We start from the raw sequence: 22,288 nt of genomic DNA, 5'->3' as shown, positions 1-22,288 counted from the left end.
AAACATCTTCTTTATGCATTCTTGGGTCGTAAAACCGGAACGATAACACTTCAAACTGCATTGTGTTTTGCGTCCCTGTCGTGGTAAAGGAAACAACAGTTCCGGAAAACTTCCTATCGAAAGGAAGGGCTGTGGCATATCGCCCTGATCACTATGCCGGACTGGAATTCCAGTTTTTACTGTCTCGCCATTTGCATAAGTTGCAACCACAAAATTTCTTGTGCTTTAAGGAGACTTCAGTTGAATCGTGTTTAGAGACGTTTTTCCTGTTGCTGTACACAGAATGGATATACACACTGGAATAGTGTTTTTCTTCCTTACTAGCTTTGTTTCATTTACAAGCTATGTGCTCACCACAAAATGCTGTTTTTCCTCAGAATTTTTTTTCGGGGCGGGGGATAATTAGGTCACATACTTGAAAGAAAAACGGAGAAGAAATTTACTAATCGATTAGTTTATAAGCACTATTATCCTCAACACACTTGTCGATGAAAGGACAAACATATTCTTATGCCTTTACTTCAAGTATTAGTGCGTGGAAAGAAAAGGATTAATATCTAAAATCTGTTTTTATTCCAAAGCGGCGGATCCAGAAGTTCATGTAGGGAGATGGGGGTGTTTTGGGGCCTTATGATCGAAGGGGGAGAGTATGGAAGAGTGTGTCCCCTCCCATAGGTGATGGTTCGTGGGGCCTCCCCTGAAAATTTTTTTAAAGAATGGCTCCAAATGGTACATTTTCCAGCATTTTAGACTGATTTTTTCAGCCTTTCTTAGTGACTACTTTTTATTTTTTATTTGGCGGCTGCCAAATAACTTTCTGCTTGCCGCCACATAAATAATTGGCGACCGCCAGAAATTATATTGCAGATAATGATATTCCAGATAAATTTATGATGGCCGCTAGCAACATCTTTTTTATTTGGCGGTCGCCAGTTATTTATGTGGCGGTCACAAGATAATTACCGGTATTTGGCGGTCGCCAGATAAATTTTTTTTTCTACTTTGCATCTACCGGCTTCCGTAAATTTATCAAAATCAGAGAAATTGCTTTTGCTTTCGAAGCATCAAAATTTAACTTTAATTATAACTTTAATTATAAATTCTATTAAAATAAAATAATCAGTAAAAAGAATGAAACTGACAAAAGACTAAGAGGGTTGTCAAAATAAATAAATAAATAAATGAATAGTGCGAATTTTTATGAAAGGTTAGTTTTAAGTTAAATTCTGGATTTTTCAATTGTAATACTTCATGAATGTGCCATAGAAAACTATTTTATATATTAAAAAAAAAAAGTCGAAGAACCCTTGGAGTATGGAAAGCTGGGGTGGGGGAGGGGGATGTCTCGTCCCCAACAAACACCTGTGTCGGTGAGCAGAGTTTGACGCTATTTACGGAGATAAAAGCATGCCATACATGGTTGTGTAGATAACTTATCATAGAAGACTGTGGTTAGAAAGTTTGCCAGTGCATTTTCTCTGAAAGTGTAAATGACTGCAATTCTAAGGAGGGAGTACTCAATGAAAGTAGTTGGGTACCTCGTGTTATTATTATTCTTCCAGGATTGTCCGATAAAATCGTGGACAACGTGATTTTATCGAAAAAATAATGCACGCATTGAGCTGAAACTTTTAGCAAATGTTTATTAATCATATTTAATTATATCTTTATTTTTTTTTTTTAATAAACTATTTTTAAAGAACTTGAATTTGCACAGGGTATGGCCATAAGGCGCATCACCAAAAATTAGGATTTTATCAGAGAATGTTCGAGTATGATTTTGAAATAAAAGTATTAAACAGGTAAGGTTGGCGTAAAAATTAAATCATTTTTAATTCCCTATCTGTTATGTTGTCATTTGGGCATTTTCGAGGAATATGCTTATTTTTTAAAAACGGGAACTTTTTGATCGAGTCCCACGGTAGATCAAAACATACAGAAAATCAACTATTGGCAATGACGATTAGACCGTCGAAATAAGACTGCATAATTATAGGCAGTGAAAGTGAGAGTACCTTCCAGAACTTATTTTTACAAGTTTTCATGGGGCCCCATGTGTGTGCGAGATTTGTCCCTCGACTGTTTCTGGAGCAAGAAAGGTGAACTCAAGTGTGTGCGGGAATTAAAGTGGGGCTTTTCCAACTTTTTTATGCAAAGATAAAACTTGAAGTTGCTTCAGAGATTTTGACTTTTTCATCCGAGCGCCGTAAACCGATACCACACATAACATAAAATCCTATATATTGTTTATTTGAGCATACATGTATAACTCTTTGAAATTTGTTATGTATTTTGATTAATTGGTTGTATGTTGTTTTGCGTCCCGTTCGAGAATTTTTTACTCATAGAGAGGCGTCACCATATACCGGTGAAGGGCTTCAAATTTACTCGGCACTCAGGGACATTAAGCAGTGAGAGTTCTTAATCGTGCGAACGCCTACCGTGACACGGGGCCTCGGTTTTTAGGTCTCATCCGAAGGACCCGCAACTTTCACTTCAAAGTGCCGAGTACCGTTCACGGTAGCTCAGTCGCTCCGTGATCAGGAGATTGTGAGTTCGAATCTCGGCCGCGACTAAGTCGATAAAAATGGATAGCAACTGTTCCTTCGCCATGCGCTCGGCACTTTGAAGTGAAAGTTGCGGGTCTTTCGGATGAGACCTTAAAAACCGAGGCCCCGTGTCACGGAAGGCGTTGGTACGATAAAAATCCCTCACTGTTCAATGGCCCTGAGTGCCACTAAAGGTCAAAATTTGAAGCCTTTCACTGTTATATGGTGACGTCTCTATATGAATGAAAAATTCTCGAATGGGACGTAAAACAACATACAATCAATCAAAGTGCCGAGCGGTTGGCGAAGGAACAGTTGCTACCTATTTCTTATCGACTTAGGTCAGTCGCGGCCGTGATTCGAACACACGACCTCCCGATCACGGAGCGAGCGCTCTACCGACTGAGCTACCGTGACGGTTATCTTTATTTAGATGAAAATCGTACTAAAGAGCATAGAAAATTTTAGAAAGCAGTTTTGATAATTTTTCACTCTAGACTACTTGTTTCCAATTTTACCGGACAACCTTCGTATCTGTTAAAAAGAATTTAAACAAGTGCCTGTAGAATGTAAAATTTTGTACCAAATGATTCATATTTTGTACCAAATGATTCATCAACTAGTAGCTATATTTCAAGGCATATTTTAGCAAATCAAAACACAATATCGGAAAAATAGTTCCCTTGTCTATATCACACGCGAACCAAATTTATCAACGGAATGCTAAAATATCATGTGTCGAATCAATGAAATTTTCCCGTTTCAAGTGCGCTCAGATTCTTGTCGAATCCAAAGAATAAGTGCACTCGTTCTTTGATCACTCTGGGGGATGGGGTCCAGACACCTCCGATCCCCCTTCTAGATCCGCACAGGAACAGAAGACAGCAGATTATTTTGTTCAAACCCTTTCATATTCAAGTACGTAGTATGGGGGGTTGGGGGGGGGGGGGGTTATACATGTACAATACATGTACAAGTGTAACTCCTTCTTCTCTGTCTTTATTTTTCTTCCCTCCTCTTGTCCTTTTTGTTACTACGGTCACACTTTCCGTGAAATACTTCTGTTGGAAGGATGGTGTCTATGGAATTATCTTTGTAGATCTAGCATGTAGCATAGAAGGAACCTTAGCAGGAGCAAATGCTGGTAAAAATTCTATTGGGTAACCGGTAGAGCCTGCCTTTTCTATCTTTGAATCATCATTACGTGGAGATTCCTTCACACTCTTTTCTTTACAGTCTTCGTTTTCACTTATCCTCCGGAAGCATTCTTGGAGATCGCTGTGCAATGTCAATTCTTCATCCTGCATGAACTAATAATTACAAAATGAATACTATCTGCACTTGTTGACAGTTATCTATATCTTTGACATTTCTATTGTAAAGATAACAAGACACACTGAATGAACAAAATCCAGTAAACTTTCTAAGTGCTATCTCCATTATCTAATGCTTTGGTGATGGGATCGTGGAAAATTAGGGAAACTACATGTACTTTCTGTTGAAGGCAATCATGACGCTGCTACTTGGAGAATACCGGTTTCTCGATATTTTCCTCGTCCAAAAGACTGAGCCACGTTCTATGTATTATTAGTACATGTACGTTCCATCCTACCACGATCACACCACGTTCAATGTCCGCTATTTCATGACCTCTTATGGCTGCTTCGTGACACAGCTATAGACTGGAAGATCGCACCACGCTCAATGTCCGCTATTTCATGACCTCTTATGGATGCTTCATGACACAGCTATAGACTGGAAGATCACACCACGTTCAATGTCCGCTATTTCATGCCCTCTTATGGATGCTTCATGACACAGCTATAGACTGGAAGATCACACCACGTTCAATGTCCGCTATTTCATGACCTCTTATGGCTGCTTCATGACACAGCTATAGACTGGAAGATCGCACCACGCTCAATGTCCGCTATTTCATGACCTCTTATGGATGCTTCATGACACAGCTATAGACTGGAAGATCGCGCACCACGTTCAATGTCCGTTATTTCACAACCTCTTACGGCTGCTTCATGACACAAGCTATAGACTGGAAGATCGCACCACGCTCAATGTCCGCCATCTTCGCTAGCCAAGGGTTTCTGATACGCTACTCTCCTCATTAGTCAGCCCGCGGCTGACTAGTTACGGTTGGATGAAACTGCAAGTGCGCTTGCGTAATTTGGAATTCTGGGAAAAATATTTACACGACTTGTTCTAAACACTGCTAAAGAAACTCTTACTATCTGCTCCAATCAGAAGGCCTGCTTCTTCACGCACACTCTCTGAATAAAGAAACGACCTTGATCTATTTATAGACTACATTATTCTTTGTTCGTTTTCGACGAAAATTAAAGACATGTAAACCCTTGGCATATACGGTGTTAAAAAAAGTTGGGATTTTTTTGTCAAGTTGTGATTGGAGTTGATCGACATCGTTCGACCAATCAGCAATTGTTTTTTTTGTAAATGACGATATTTGCATTCGGGATATATCTTGACTCTTCTATATCGGGAATGAAAAACGCAAGTTAACAACGATCCGTAAGATTACATGCCATTCTATGAATAGCTATATGGTGTCATCCAATATCTTAAGCTACGTGCAAAATATGTGATTAAGAATCAATACTGAAGATGTAGATTTGCATTTTAACATGTTTAAATAACAAATTAACATAACTCAATACCTTCTTGTTACTTATTCTTTAAAAAACATTATTTTTTTTAAATACGCTTTTTATTTCTGTCGATGACGTAATCTGTGCGGGTAAGAATCGTGATCACGTGATGAAAACAATCCTGTCTTTTGTCGGCACCGTATGCTAAGGCTTTATGAGGAGAGTAGCGTATCAGAAACTCTTGGCTAGCGAAGATAAATGTCCGCTATTTCACGACCTCTTACAGCTGCTTCATGACACAGCTATAGACTGGAACATCGAACCACGCTAGCATTACGCTACTGCGTCGAGCATCTTAAAGAGTTTAGATTTGATAATAATAATTAAGAAAACAATTTAAATGTCACTTATTGGAAGTTTATTTAGTAATTTTTGCACTCTGACACATTTTAATAAGTTTTAAATTGAAGGATTGATTCAATCTTATATGTCTATTTCCCAGTAGTGTCAAACATCATGCAAGATACATGCCCAGGCATGTATATGGTATTAAAAAATGAAAATGAAAATAAACACTTTGAAAGAGACATAAAATACACATGATAAAGATATAACTGATTGGATGGTAGACTTATGCTTTAAAGATTGAATCGCCGATTAAAAAAAAGATAAAAGAACAATATTAAATGATTAAATTATGTTTGTAATGCATAAAAAATTGATCTTACAATCAAAGATGTCTATGTCACTTGTCTTTTTTCTTGATTTTTTTTTTTTTTTTTTTTTTTTTTTTTTTTTTTTTTTTTGAAAGGAGTAATCTTCAATTACAATTTTAGTAACAATTTTGTTGAAAAGTTCATTTGTTAATTCCTTCGAAAAGATCAGTAGCACAAAGTGTTCTTTATATGACTATGATGTCTATAATACCTACGCCATAACCTCAGCTGCAATGTTAGGTACCGAGTAGTTTTTCATCCTTTCTATCTTTTCATGATCTTTCAATATTCTTTCAGAGATCATGTGGCCCAAGAACTTCACAGATCTCTGTAGTAAAAAGTTTTATGCCAGGTTCTTGAATTTCAAATGTACACAAGTCTCTAACTTAGTTCAGTAAAACTGTTCAGTAAACTTGTATAGATCATGAATGTTGTCCAGCACTTTAAGCTACCACGTATGTCGGAAGATAATTCTGACTCAACCCGTCGGTTCCTGAAACTTAAATTTGCCAACAAAGGAATAGATGCTGTGAACATCAGTAACATTCTTAATCATTAAAAGGTTCAGTCTTGTATTTCATCATATTTCAAGTTGAAATCTACACCCTGCATTTCCTACAAGTATTCCCAAACTGTTGCTTCCAAACATTTAAATTATAAAAAAAAAACCTTACAGTGCCTAGATATGGAACATCTAAAACAAAATCCTCTCAAGTGTTTTTGCTCTTCTTCTTTCAACTACAGTCCCGCTGGACACATCTTTACTGCTGATGTCAATATACTTGAAAATGAAGACCTTAAAGCGATCATCTTGAAAGGTCCTAAATACAGGGAGCCCAGATCTTTCATTTGGCGACAGAACTTCATTTCTATTATGAATCCTGATGAAGATTATGCCAGACGTTGGACTAAATATGAAAAGGAAGACCTGAATACTTTGTCAGAATGGATTAAAATGTTTTAGAAATAAATTAAAGAATCATATAAGAAATTAAGAAAGCAATATGCGAACCATATATTCTTCCGCTTTCACTAAATCGGAGGTGATCAAAGAATTAGAAAAACTACATAAACAGTATGTTATGGTTCTAGCCGACAAGGCTTGTAATAGTATCGTATTTATTTGAAAGGCTCGTCAGTATAACTGTATTTTAGAAGAACCTGGTTTTAATTCTAATTTTGGAAATCCAACTTATACTCGCAGTTCTTTTTCTAAAGATGATTTTTTTTTATAAATCACATTTTAGTATTTAAACTTTTTACATTCCAGTCAACCAAGATGAGTTCAATCTACCTTACCTATATTGGATCCCTAATCTTCATAAATATCCTTACATACAGAGATACATTGCAGGCCGTCAAGCAAATGCTCTACTAAGCCCCTATCCTTTCTCCTTACAAAAATATTAACTGCTGTTAAAGAGAAACTTTAGACGTACTGTGCTACAGCATATTCTAGAAGTGGTGTAAATCAGATGCGGATTCTCAAAAACTCCAAAGAACTTTGAAAGAAATTTCAAATCACAATTTTTTTTTCAAAATTCAGTTATATATATAGCAACGTACGACTTTACTATTCTTCACTTTATACAACCATTTCTTACGATGAATTAAAACCAGACTTTTTGGTATCACGGACAACTGCTTCTTCAATAAAAATGGAACGCGAAAATTTTCCTATGCTGTGATTGGTCATCAACAAAATTACATTGCTAAAAATAACTCTCATTCTACACACAAGTACTCTGAAGTTGATATTAAAAGGATGCTGGTGTTCCTCATTGACAATATCTATGTAGTCTTCGAAGATCAGGTCTTCCAACAAACTATTGGACACTAATTGTGCTCCTTTATTAGCTGACCCGTTTAATATTCCTATGAAGGCAGAATTTATTCAAGAACTTCTACATTAGAAGAAGAAAACACTTGCTGTGGCCTTCAAGTCGACATTTAGATATATCGACGATGTATTATCAATTAACAATAGTTACTTTCATTCATATGTCGATTTGATATATCCCAGTAAACTTGAAATGAAAGACACCAAAGAGTCTGCCACATCTGTTTCATATTTGGATGTTTTACTGACAAAAGACGATAAGAGTCAACTAACAACTAAATTGTATTACAAACGAGATGACTTCAACTTTCCATATTTGTGTAGTAATATCCCTCTATCACCTGCATATGGTCTTTACATTTCCCAACTTATTCGATACTCAGAAGCATGCTCCGAGGACGATCAATTTTTTAAACCGAGGCAGGCTACTTACAGATAAGTTGATGTTACAGGGATTTCAACAACCTCGTTTAAAGTCGGCATTTCATAAGTCCTATGGTCGTTATAATGACCTTGTTAGCAAATATAACCTATCACTGGGTCGTATTTTGGCTGACTTGTTTCATACTAATTGTTAGGCCTTTGTTTTTTGTTTTTTTTTTTTTTTTTTTTTTACCGAATTTGACTACGGAATGTTCCGTCTACCTGATCAATACACAGTGCTCACGGCGGGTGTAACCGGTCAACAAGGGGATGCTTACTCCTCCTACTCCCTGATCCAAACTGGGTTTTTTTCTGTGAACATGTATCCGGTTACATTCGAGATTTTGCCGTGCATACGATTTTAAGCAAAAGAATAATCGTATCTACCAAGACACAAACCTAATCAATATATTTACTGCGATTTTTCAAATAATTTAATAAATATTTTTACTTTGCTTCGCGGTTAAAGAGACGCCGTGACGCAAATACGGGAAAATTGACAAAAGTAGAATTTTGCATCACACTTAAAATTTTGTTCAATTCTTGAAAGTATTAGGTTTCAGAAAATTACAGGTTTCAAAACCTAAAAATCTACTTTTATAGAGAAAAAATTATTTTTGTCTGTCCCAACACTACAATACTTCCTCCTTATTGTACGCGTGCCCAGAAAAGTTGAAGAGGTTACCATAGCTCCAAGTCGCAAGAAATGAATTTCGGAAGACTGAGGATTTTGATACAATCTTCAAAAAAGATTATCATAAATTATTTCTTACCCGTGAAGGCTCCAATTCAATGTTGTTTACAAGTTATACGCTAAAAATAAAGTCGCGTGACCTTGACGTTGACGATAATAACGGTACGGTAGATAACCACCTGCGTTTTTCTTGTACTCATATTTTGCAGTCTTTAGAGTGAGGTTTAGTTTGTCAAAACTTCGTTATACGTTATACTTATATTTTTCATAAGTCTTTCGCTTGACGACACAAATATACCGGTATTAAAAGAAACACATTATTTTGACTCATTATGTTACTTTAAAAATCTAGAAAAGGTCTCACTAAATTTTTTGCTGTACTCCTAACCCAGCCTTTAACCAGTGTCTCTGGCTACTGCTAGAGGTCTCTCACCAATTACATGTACTGGTGTCTACAGCTCACTTTGTACTGGGATACAGGCTTTTTGACATCATAGACAGCTACTTTTTCAATAAAAATGAAACTCGTAAATTTACTTACCTTGTCATTGGTCTTTTGCAAATTTTTTTTTGTTAAAAACATTATGAATATACACACAAGTATTCTGAAATAGAAATTAAAAAGATGCTGGAGTTTCTGATTGACAATATCTATGTAGTTCATGGAAATCAGGTCTTCTAAATCTGCCGGAATTCCCATGGGTACCAATTGCTCCCCTTTATTAGCAGACCTATTTTTGTAATCATATGAAGCAGAATTTATTCAAAAACTTATACCTGAGAAGAAGGCACTTGCTTTGGCCTTCAACTCGACTTATAGATATATCGACGAAGTATTATCAATTAACAATAGTTATCGACTCGATATATCCCAGTAAACTTGATATAAAAGACACCAAAGAGTCTGACACATCCGTTTCATATTTGGATCTTTTACTAGAAAAAAAAAAGTTAATGGTAACCTAACAACAAACTTTATAATAAACATGGTGACTTCAACTTTTCCTATCGTCAACTTCCCTTACTTATGTAGCAAAACCTATATAACCTGCATATGGGGTTTACCAGTCATTCTACGATAAATGTAGAAAATATTATAAAAAATAATTGTTTCAATAGCAAAATGAGCATCATAATTCTGTAAAGGACATATCAGTGAACTTGAAAACAAAGAATTGTCCAGAAATTTTGTATCGTTAACTTTTTTACAATTTCAAGATACCATTGATTTTAAGGTAATGTTACGGAAGTTAATGCTTGATCAAGCCTTATTATTTTTTGAAATAAAGCTTAATTTGACCATTTTTTTTGTTTCTGATGTTCAGTAAAGAACGCTAAAGTATGATTCATGAAGTCTCGCATGAATCCGAATTTAAATTAAATTTTCGGGAAAGATATCGTTACGGAAGTTAATTCTCAGCAATAAAAGTTAAAATTCTCTTCAATAGTTAATATAAAGTTTGTTTTGGGATATTAAACAAAAGTATGAAGCATTTCGCTCCCAAAATAATAAAAAAGTTATACCTTTAATGCAAAAACGTTCCCGAATTACCGTTACGGAAGTTAATTTTTTAAAAGAGACAACTGTTTTTGTCTAACTCATTTTGTTATGTTGAAAATGTAATACTCTAAAATAGCTGACTCGCAACTAGAATCGATGATATAAGGTTCCATGGTCACTTTCAGATAAGTTTCAGTTCTTTTTGAAATCTGCATTCTATGCGTGAAATTTAAAACAAAATCGTTACGGAAGTTAATCGGTTTTAGCGACATGCATGCTATAATTTCGCATGAGAGGAGATCCATACATTTCTTTGCGAGAAGTGGTGTGGTTTCTTTTTATATAGGATAAAAAACTTTTATTAACATTCAATGCAATCTTTTCCGAACGATTTTACAGCTGAAACTTTCATTTTGAAATTTGTAAATAAATGAAGCGACATTAAAATTTGCAGTGGAATACGTTTTTCAACATTACATTATGTTCATATCAAAACTTTGACTGCATATATATCGGTAAATATTTACAAAACAAGCACGTAGCAACAGGAATGGGTGGGCTGCCCCCCCCCTTTTTCCAAAGACTTTTTTTTACTATTTGAAATGTTAATTGAAAGGCCAGTTGCCCCCCCCCCCCCCCCCACCTTTTTTTGTAGAATAGTCAAATAAGGGTTTTGTAGTGGTGTATGAATAAAATTTGTAACTGAAAGAAGTTGGAACCTAACCCATCCCCCATCCCCCCGAAATAGGATTTTCGAGTTCGGACAATTATCAATTTTTTTTTTTTTTTTTTTTTTTTTTTTTCTTGTCAAGTTTTTTTTCCAGGTAGGTTGAATTTTTTTTCTCTGGCTGTCCCCCTTTCAAAAATGATGTTACGTCCCTGCAAAACCATATGTGTATATTAAGTCTTAGAGTTGAAATCGACCTTTAAATTTATAGTTAAGATATTATAACGGTATTTGTAAGCGGCATAAGAAATTCTTAATTGGTCATGTTTTTGTAGAATGACTGTATATCTCCCAATTGATTCGAAACGCAAGAGCGTGCTCTGCTTCTATGAAATTTCTAAAACGCGGCAAGCTATTGACAAACAAGTTGATGAAACAAAGATATCAACAGTGTTATTTAAGGAGGGATTCTTGTCTGGTTTCTGAATAGATGAAATATTCACAGTATATTTGCTTATATGTCTTATATATTTAGATGTAAGAGATTTAAAAGATCATATTTTTCTTTCCTCATCATAATTGTACAACTTTAAATAGAAATGGTAAACTGAGTTTGAAATCTAGCAGGGACTATATTTTTGGCGGAACGGCGGCGTATGAAAATATATCCTTTTCTGTCTCACAAAATTACTATAAAACAATGAATTTAGTTAAAATTTTTAAACAATCAAAGACTAAAAGAAAATTTCAAATGTAAGTAAAATTAATAATAATGGACTAAAGTTTTAAAATATATCAAATAAATATGATTTTCCAAACAAGTTACAATTTTTTAACTTTTAAAAGCTTCCGATCTAAGTACAGATTTGAGCCAAAAATCTGTAAAAATGTTTTTTCTCTCTTAGTAAACGGTCAAAACTTTTTGTTTTTGTAACAATTAGTATCTTTATATGACTACTTTACCATATGTGAAAATAAGAAAAATTTAAATATACGAAGCATATAAAAATAACTAATATATTCTAAAAATCTAAGAAAAATAGAGGAAATTCGGATCAGCCAATATCTATTTTAGTTAGATTATTTATGTCAATTTCGTAGTAGCATCTGTTAGACCCTATGTGGTAATATCCTTTTATGCAAAAAGAAAAACAATTAATCTTTTGAAATAGAAGTACGCATCGCATGATTGGCAACTGTATTTTTTTATTCTTAAGGCCAAGGAAAAAGATAATGACCTTGACCTGATCTTGCTTTTAAAATAAAACGGTCAAATTTAATCCAATTGATACCATCACTTAATGATAATGTCTTCTTGAATCTATGAAAAATTTCATTAATTTTTAAATACAAGAAATATGAGAAGAATCCCTCCTTAAGATCATCATTTGGCAAGTTCTATGGTCGATGAAATGATCTTGTCAGCAAGCGCATTTACAAGAAAGCAGAAGCAAAGCTAAAAAGACTGTACAAGGAAGCAGAAGGTAATAGGTTAAACATTTTGAAGAAAAATAACCCCAGACAATTCTTTGCCAAATTTAATAAAAGATCAAAATCAACTCCAAAGTATCATTAGAAGATTTTTATGAGCACTTCAAAGGTATCACTGAAGTAGATGAAATTGGTGACTCAAATGTTGCACATGTAAGTGGTGAATGTGTTTTTGATGAACTGGATAAAGAAATTTGTGTAGATGAAATTAAAAGCGCAATTAGTAATTTAAAGCAGGGGAAATCGCATGGTGAAGATGGTATTTTGAATTAATATCTTATTGTATTCCAGGAATATCTGCTTCCTTTGTTATATAAACTTTTCAACTGTATATCAGATACAGGGTTTTTTCCAAAAAGTTGGTCAAGAACCCAGATAATTTCAGAGGTATAAGCCTTGTCAGTAATATGGCTAAATTATTTACTTCAATATTTGTTTGTTTGTTTGTTTTTAAATTAGTACAGTTACTGAGTTCCACAAATACTAAAGAACTATGTAACCTAGGTAAATTTCTGTATTTTTCTTATCAATTAAGAAATGATGTTTCTTAAGAAATTAAGAAATGATGTTTTAAATAGTGTACAATAAGAAGTGATAATACATTAAATGCTATTGTTTATGTAATTGCCACATGTAATGTATATTGTATAGCATATACTACACTTATCCTGTGCAAAGCTTATGTATAAATATTTATGTACATATTTTGTATACCTATGAGATGTAATGTCTCTGGTTCAAATAAAACAAACAAACAAACAAACCTATTTACTTCAATATTGAACAATAGATTATTAGAATGATCCAAAAGTAATTATATTATCATTCTTTGATTAAAAATACTTTATCTAAAAGTAAAAGACTATATTGTGCATTTATTGATTTCAAAAAGGCGTTTGACTCTATTGACAGATCTAAACTGTGGATTAATTTATCAAAAGTGGGTATCCAAGGTAAATTGTTAAATGTCATAAAAGCTCTGTATTATAATGTGAAATCTTGCATTGTGGTAAATGGTCAATTGAGTGATTTTTTTCTGTAACAATACTGGCTTAATGCAAGGAGAAGTATTATCTCCAATTTTATTCAATCTCTATGTGAATGATTTTGAAATGAGTTTCTTAAAATTTAGCTGTATTTCATATGATCTAATGTCACTGAATTTGTTTTTGTTAATTTATGCAGATGATATGGTCCTTTTTTCTGAAACCATTGAAGGTCTGCAATCACTTTTGAATGAATTGTCTCACTATTGCAAAACCTGGAATTCATGCATTAATGTAGATAAATCTAAAGTTTTAATCTTTAGAAATAAGGGCAAAATCAAATCTAATGAAAAATGGTTTATTGGTAATCATGTTTTGGAAATTGTTGAACAATTTACATACTTGGGAATTATTTTCCATTATAATAATAAATTTGCAATGGCGGAAAAACAGCTGTCTGACCAGGGTAGAAAAGCATTGTTTGCATTGAAAAAAAAGCTAAGGGGTTTGTCTCTTAATCATGAAACTTTATTATCACTTTTTGATTGCTATATTGGAGGCATTGTTAATTATGCATCAGAAATCTGGGGAATTCATAAAGGGAACAATGTTGAAAAACTTCATCTCGACTTTTGTAAGCAAATACTAGGAGTTAAATAATCTACATGTAATACAGCTGTTTATGCTGAGTTAGGTAGACTTCCCCTGTTGTACAAAACGGTGTTTTCAATGATAAAATTTTGGAGTAATATTTTATCCAGTGATAACTGTATTATTAGAAATTTTTATGAGAAAATGTATATTAACTGTGAATCTCATCACAAAAAACTGTCCTTTCAGGTTAAGAAATGCTTAAATGATCTTGGTTTTAGTGAAGTTTGGGGTTAACAACAAATTAATACTGCTACATTAAAATTTATAAAACAAAGGATCTTGGATCAGCCTAAACAAGAAATATTTGCTAAAATTGAAGTTCGCAGAAATGTTCTTTCTATAAATATCTACATGATGGGTTTTACCTACAATATTATTTAAAAAAATCTATTCCGGCTAAGTTTCAAAAGTGTATATCAAAGTTAAGATTATCCTCACACCTTTTAGCTATTGAAACTGGGAGATATAATAAAACTAACAAAGCCCAGAGGAAATGTTTTTCGTTGTCATACTTGTGTTGAGGATGAATATCATTTTATACTAGTATGTCCTGTTTATGCAGATTATCGAAGAAAAAAAATTATTAAAAAATATTTCTTTAAAAAACATCCATGTTTAAATTATTGCAATTGTTCAATACAGAGAACTATAAGGATATGTGTAACCTTGGCAAATATATTTATTATAGCATGAGGCGAAGAGATCTTGTAATCCAATAATTGTAATATTTTCCTTCTCTTTATTTCATTATTATTTATGTACGTACACATTGTTCTCCTGTTAATCATCCACTTCTGCACTGTATCCGATTGTATATTGCATTATATTGAATATACTGATAAGCTGTAAACCTTAAAGTAATAATAAAGAAAGAAATATAATCTATCATTAAGTCGAATGTTGACTGACGTTTTTCATACTAATTGTTAGGCCATTATTTACACACTTAATTGTCTACAGAATTTTCCGTTTGTCTAAGCATGACAATGAACAGTACACGGCGAGTGTGACCGGTCGGCAGGGGATGCTTACTCATCCATGGCACCTGATCCCTCCTCTGATGTTTTTTAGAGGTCCGTGTTTGCTCTCTCCCGATTTGTATTGTTTCAATGGACTTTTGAGCTAGATTACTGTTGTAATTCCATATTTCACTTTTTCAGCCTTAATTTCCAAAACCTATTCGATTAGACTTGTTTATTCCTAAAGTAGCCTTGTGGTTATAAAGCGGCCTGCCTGGCATACCTGCCATACGACTGTTCCACACAACTGTACTCAACAGGTTGATTCTGCTGCCAACTGCTCATATAAAAATCTGTCCATTTCATAATAGGGGAAAAAGTTAACACCATCACAAAAAAACTTTTGACTTTAACAAGATTCATAACAAAACAAAAAAAAACAATATATATATATATATATATATAACAAACAAACACAAAGAACAACAAACAAAAACAAAACAATGAAAAGTAAAATCATATCCCCAAAAAGGGTGAAAGTCTTCATGTCTCAGTTCTTCAATTTTACACAGGGCTGCTTTTTCGTGAGTTAAGTTGGCATGTCACGGTCACTTTACTAAACGTAAAATTACTCAAGCACAGCTAGTAAGATATATGTAAACAATGATAATGCTTTAAAATTTCACTACTTTGACAGAATTATTTCAATTAGTTCTCATTGCAAAAATATGTAGTCTTTGAACATTCTAGTATCCCTTGACAGATGCGATTGGATTTTCAGTAATGCGCAAAATGGGTAACGAGACCGTTTAAATACTGTCTATTCTGAGAGAGATATTTACATGTGTATATCTCTCTTGTATCGGGTAACCTGCGCTTAGATTTAAACAGTCAGTCAAGTGCTACAACAAAAGGTTGAACTACTGAAGAATTTTACATTCTTGTTTTAGCAGCTTTGCCTTTTCAGGTACAGTCTTTATCTTTCATTAAGCTTTAATTAAATATCATTTAAAATATTCTTCTGTCAAGAACCACCCTAGTGTTAAGTTATCGTTTTTTGTTTCTACTTTCGTTTTGTTCAACATGGACTCGAAACTCCAAAGTCCTCCATTATTTATCCCCCTCTCTTGAAGTTTTCAAGTTCACATTTTCTCCGAATTCATGTTAAAAACTAAAGTATGGTTGTTACGTATAAATATGAACAATCTAGACTTAAATGTTTATACACGAATATATATTACACGTAAAGGATGACTGCACTTAACGCCTGTTTTTGGGTCTTTTTCGGTTGCTTCTGTGGCTTTTACATCTAAATCTTATTTCAATTTTGTAAGTTTATGAAAGAATCCTGTAAATTTGGAACCAAATTTAAATCTTAAAATCATTTTAGACTGTGATATAATAAAATGATTCAATGTTTTTTGTCCTTACTGCTTTTCAAATATAGTGAATTTACACTTACCTGCCCTTGATTGAACATTAGATATGCATGAGAGGTGGAGCTAACATTGTAAGAATGGGTCTAAAATTAGACATGATAAATAACAATGAATGTTTGAAAAATAGAACGTGATCACTCTTTCCAATCTCCCTCTCCATTCTGTATGGCACGAACACACTACTGACAAAGGTTTCAAAACAAAATTAACAATAGGAGCACGTGTCTATGTAGTTAAAGCAGATTTTATATCAGTGCCAGATGACAACGTGTTCGAACACAATGTCCTAGTAAGCACAAAACATGCTACCTTACAAGTCACGTGACGGAATTTAGGATTCACAAAGTTACCTGAGGTAAGAAATCACGTGGTGAATTATAATATTCAACATGTCACAAGCCTTGGTTACAACACATGGAGCGAATGTAAGAAGAAGCAGTTTTTTTCTCTTTTTAACCTTGAGCGCATGTTTGTCTATTAATCTCCTTTTGACACATTATTATTTATGCAAATATACAACTACTGTTAAACGTAGAACAATAGACAAACATGCGCTGACTAAGTATAAAGTCAGTAAAAAAGTGGGCGTCCTCATTATCGAACGGAGATTCAAGAAATTGTGATGACCCCTGTTTGAAAACAGATTCGAACTTCGTAAATACACACTTTTATTAACCGTAATTAAATAAAGTTGTAGATTGGATGTTGGCCATTCTTGCGATGAAAAGAAAAATGCTTGTTTTGAAAGTTTATTTTGTCGCAAATTTCGCATGTCCTTAAGTGCAGTCATCCTTTAAATTATATACAGGATGTTTCAGCAAACAGCCGGACTTTGTGGTTTCAATAAAAAAGTTGTGCAGTATTTTATGTAAGGAAATTTTGCAAAAATGTAAAGAACATAACCGAACAATTTTATCATAATGAAAGTTTGAGTAAAGCTGGATCATTTATTTTCAACAGGCATCTTTAGAACATGCATGGACCTCAGAGAAAGTTCACAATTAAACGTCATATGTGTTCAAAATGGTCGCAATTTAAATAATGTTTTTCAGTCGGCAACCTCATTTTGTCTCTGAAGTCCCATGTTGCTTAAATTTGAACACAATTTGAAAAATGGTTTTCATCTGAGCACTTCTTTTTCCATATTTTGTATGAACTAGTACAGGCGATTTTTGTTTACATAGTTTAGTTAAACAATATATCCAAAGGGATCCATTCTTGAGAAAAAAAAAAAAAAAAAAAAAAAAAAAAAAAAAAAAAAACTCAACCTGACTGCCCGACTTGATTACGTTTATATCAATTCATTTTGTAAATATTTTATTATTTTGCAAAAATATAGAAATCTAAAGTCGGGACATGTTTGTTGAAACACCTTGTATAATAACAATATTATATTATAACAGGACGTTTTATTTCATTTTTCAAATTTAATGTCATACACGCACATACACACACAGATCACAGTTGCAGAGAGAGAGAGAGATTTAAACGCTGTTTTTCATCAAAGAATTAATTTGGTACCGAAATGATATTCGGTAATCAGAGTCATAAATCAACAAACAAATCCATGAACTATTCTGCAAGAATAACATTTCATTAATTCACGTAGATGGGGGATGGATACGTTATGGTCGCTGCAATCGACTTCGGAACTACTTTCTCTGGTTATGCGTTCTCAACATCCGCGGAGTTCAAGAAAGATCCCCTAAAGATCCACGCTAATCAAGCTTGGGTATCCGGACAGAAGTATCTCTTGTCCTTAAAGACACCAACATGTCTGCTGTTGGATAAAGAAGGGAAATTTGTGTCATTTGGGTTTGATGCTGAAAACCGATTTTCAGATATTGTTCTAGACGAGAAGGAAGACGACTACTTGTTTTTCAACAGATTCAAAATGAAGCTGCACAACAATAAGGTATTCATTCCTGATCTACAGATTTTTGTTATTAAAATTGAAAAAGGTAACAATGAAGGCTCATGAAGCTGTAGGAGCCCTTAATTATTATGCTGACTTTAATTAATTTTTATGTCTTCAGGAATTAACTCGGGAAATGTTACTGGAAGACATTTCAAAAAGAAATTTCCCAGCAATAAAAGTTTTTTCAATGTCCATTGGGGCACTTAAAGACCATTTGATGGACACATTGAAAACACAAGGTTTAATCGTCAAAATTGACGAAATACGATGGGTTCTCACTGTGCCTGCAATATGGTCGGATCCGGCGAAACAATTTATGAGGGAGGCGGCGAAAATGGTCAGTATCATGCAGATGTAGATTTTATGCAACTTTATCCCATTTTAGGGAGATGTCTCAGTGCTTTTATCAAATTCACATTCGATAAAAAAAATCCAATCTAAAACTTCTCAAACTAATTTCCAAAATAAATTTATGCAAAAGATGATCTTTTTTTCAAAAAGGACGACATAAATGTTTTGAATTATTTTATAATCAGGCAGGTTTGCCAGATAAGATGCTACGTATTTCTTTGGAGCCAGAGGCAGCCTCCCTGTTTTGTCAGCATCTTCCTGTCGAGAGGCTAGCTGGGGCTTCTAAAGGGTTCGGAGTCTCCCAGGAAGGCGCTAAATACATGGTCATCGATTTGGGGGGTATTCGCACAAAATTGTTATATGTGAATTTATTCATTTTGGGATGATTAAATCTTAATTTTGAGAAATTATTCATTCATGTTTTAAATCTATTTTGCATTATGCATTCAGGTGGGACTGCTGACATAACGGTACATGAAAAGTTGAAAGACAACAAATTGAAGGAACTTTTTAAGGCAAGTGGTGGTGCATGTGGTGGAACAGCAGTGGACACCCAATTCTACTCTACTATGCAAAGAATATTTAGCGGCGAAGTCATGCACTGTCTACAAAAAGAGAAGACGTTTGCGTACCTGGATTTGATGAGAGAATTCGAGACTGTTAAACGCGTAGTGAAACCTGAAGATGCAGATGACAAGAAAGTGAATATCACAATTCCATATGTGACTATAAATGAATTATGCAAAGATATTCTTGAAGAAGAAGTAGGAGAAGTATTGAAGCATTCAACACTCAAAGACGATATATCATCCATGGGCGACAAATTTCGTATAAGAGTGTCATATATGAAATCATTGTTTCAGAAAACAATCGATGAAATTGTACAGCACATTAAAAACATTTTAGAAAAACCAGAAGCAAAGGATGTGTCGAGACTTCTTTTAGTGGGAGGATTTTCTGAATCCCATCTCATACAAAATGCTGTAAAGAAAGCATTCCCAAAAATGCATATCATCATCCCAGAAGAGGCTGGCTTGGCAGTTTTGAAAGGAGCTGTGATATTTGGACATCAACCAGACTCTATTTCATCCAGAATCATAAGATACTCGTATGGGGTCCGAATCACGCCAGAATTTGACAAGGCTAAACACAGAAATGACAAGAAATTTATGGTAAATGGTGTGGCACATTGTGCAGACGTCTTTTCACCTTTCTTGAAAGCTGGCACTGAAGTTCCAGCTAATCATAAAGTCGTGGATGCCTACACAAGCACCAGACCCTTTCAAGACTCAATGCCAGTAGTTATATACTGTTCTGAGAAAGAATCGCCTCAGTATGTCACTGATGAAGGTTGTAAGAAGCTTGGTGTCTTGGATGTTAAAATCCCCAACCCTTCTGCAGAAGACCACCATTTAGCGGTTCAGTACCAGTTTGGGGACACGGAACTTCACATGCTTGCAGTGGAAGTTCAATCAAAAACACCTTGCTCTGCCAAATTTAATCTAATATGACTGCTATATATCAAATCTTACCGTCCATTCGTGTAATTTTTTACACTTGCACAAAATAGATAATCTGCATACATCGAAATGGTGTTTACTTATTCAAAATGGATTTTTATGCCTCCGTAATCGAATACCTGTGGAGCAGGTATTCAATAAATACAATGGCCAATCAAACTGGGAGTCTGCATAAACACCGCGAGTAAACACATGTTTGATGGATACATGCGGCGGTCAGTAAACATGATAAATACATAATTATGTAGATATTCGTTGCAATACGGGACTTGTACAGAACGGGGAGTCTCTACTTCTCTCTCTTAACTTCCTAAAATTCCCATTTCAGCAAAACTCATGTTGGTAGTGCAGAGAGCAGGTAACATTGTGACGAATATTGCTTTCTCGTTTCTTAAGAAATGGGCTTGTCATTATGTAACAATTGACTTTCGATAAGAAAGACTCAAACGTTCCTTTTAAACGAAAAATTTTACCACTTCAATGCGTATCATTGTAACTTCTGAACTGTTGGTGCTAAACCTTTTCATATTTCACGTGTATTTCTTGTGAGAAGGCCTTTCTTTGGGCATCAACATTTTTGACCTCGTGACCTTGGAGATTGGCCTACTTTTGAAAACTTTAACCTTGGAAAAACTTCTGAACTGTTGGTGCTAGAGCTTTCATATATCACAGGTATATTCCTTATGACATGTTCTGTCTTTGGATACCAACATTTTTCATCATGTGGGCCACAGGGGCCTGTAACCTACTGTGCTTGATTTTACATGATCACTATACACTAGGCAAAATTGCTAACGCACCAGCAAAGAAAATTTATTTTACTTTTCAGAACTTGTTTATGATCTATTTGATATATAAATATGTTACCAACTGAAAGTAAATCATGCGGCATTTCAATGTCTGAACTGGTAAATAACTACAATGTAAAAATGTTGATAAAAACGCTTTGTCCAGGATTTTACCAGACAACCCTTGTACATCTGATTTACACCACTTCTAGATTATGCTGTAGCACAGTACCTCTGAAGTTTCTTCTTTGCAGGAGTTAATATTTTTGTAAGGAATAAATAGGGATGGGTATCGCCAAAAATTTTGTATCGCAATATATCACGATTTTTCTCAAAATATCACGATAATATCATATTTTTACACAATTTTTACTATGATTTTAACTGAATATCCATAATTTTCCCTACAAGTGTGCCGGAAAAACATAGCTTCATTTTTTATTTACATAATATAAAGCGTTTTTTGGGTGCTGGGATGCCGTTCTTTTACTGTTTTCAACATTTTTTAGACTACCTGTAATTGTAATTTGAAAGTTTGAACAAATAAATGAACAATTTCTGGTATTTATAATTATATACCGAAATACCGGTATTTTAGTCTCCGTATCACGATACGTATCACGCAATTAAAAATCACGATATACCGGTATACCGATAAAATCGCACATCACTAGGAATAAAGATATGAGCTTGGTAGAGCATTTGCTGAACCCAACAATGTATATATATCTCTGTTTGGAGGATTTTTTTGGAGTTTAGGAATCCAGTATAGGGATTGAAGTCACCTTGGTTGACTGGAATGTTAAAGGTATTAAACACTGAAATATGATTTTGAAGAATTTCATCTTTAAGAAAGTGAACTGCAAGTATAAAACGTAGAATTAAAACCAAGTTCTTCTAGTTATAATAATGAGCTTTGCAAATTAAATTGTTACAAGCCTTGTCGGCTGGAACTATAACATATTGTTCATGTAGTCTGGCATAATCTTCGACAGATCTCATAATAGAAATAAGTTCTGTCGTCAATAGAAAGATCGGGGCTCCCTGTATTTAGGATCTTTGAAGATGATTGCTTTTAGATCTTCATTTTCAACTATATTAACATCACCGGTAATGGTGTGTCCAGCGGGACTGTAGTTGAAAGAAGAAGAACAAGAATACTTGAGAGAGT

At 34.2% G+C, this 22,288-nt stretch overlaps 1 protein-coding gene across 1 annotated transcript; it reads left to right on the top strand.

Annotated features, from left to right (window-relative positions):
* The first annotated feature begins 15,996 nt into the window (after positions 1–15,996).
* Positions 15,997–20,399, top strand: LOC133183184 (heat shock 70 kDa protein 12B-like). Its single transcript, XM_061318133.1, has 5 exons — positions 15,997–16,068; positions 18,150–18,455; positions 18,577–18,795; positions 18,995–19,148; positions 19,260–20,399. The coding sequence occupies exons 2-5, from the start codon at positions 18,150–18,152 to the stop codon at positions 20,318–20,320; spliced, it is 1,740 nt and encodes a 579-aa protein (XP_061174117.1). The 5' UTR covers positions 15,997–16,068; the 3' UTR covers positions 20,321–20,399.
* Positions 20,400–22,288: the final 1,889 nt, after the last annotated feature.

The sequence above is a fragment of the Saccostrea echinata genome, unplaced genomic scaffold (genome assembly GCF_033153115.1).
Source record: "Saccostrea echinata isolate AGI-Se365-2 ecotype Australia unplaced genomic scaffold, CSIRO_AGI_Sech_v1 ptg000009l, whole genome shotgun sequence".
In the NCBI taxonomy this organism is placed as follows: Eukaryota; Metazoa; Mollusca; class Bivalvia; order Ostreida; family Ostreidae; genus Saccostrea; species Saccostrea echinata.
Note: the sequence above shows the minus strand (reverse complement) of the source record. Positions and strands in the feature narration are given on the sequence as shown.

Coding starts and splice junctions, on each gene's coding strand:
- LOC133183184 (XM_061318133.1), top strand. CDS start 18,150: ATGGGGGATGGATACGTTATGGTCGCTGCAATCGACTTCGGAACTACT. Junction 18,456..18,576: donor TGAAGCTGCACAACAATAAG/GTATTCATTCCT, acceptor TTATGTCTTCAG/GAATTAACTCGGGAAATGTT. Junction 18,796..18,994: donor TGAGGGAGGCGGCGAAAATG/GTCAGTATCATG, acceptor TTTTATAATCAG/GCAGGTTTGCCAGATAAGAT.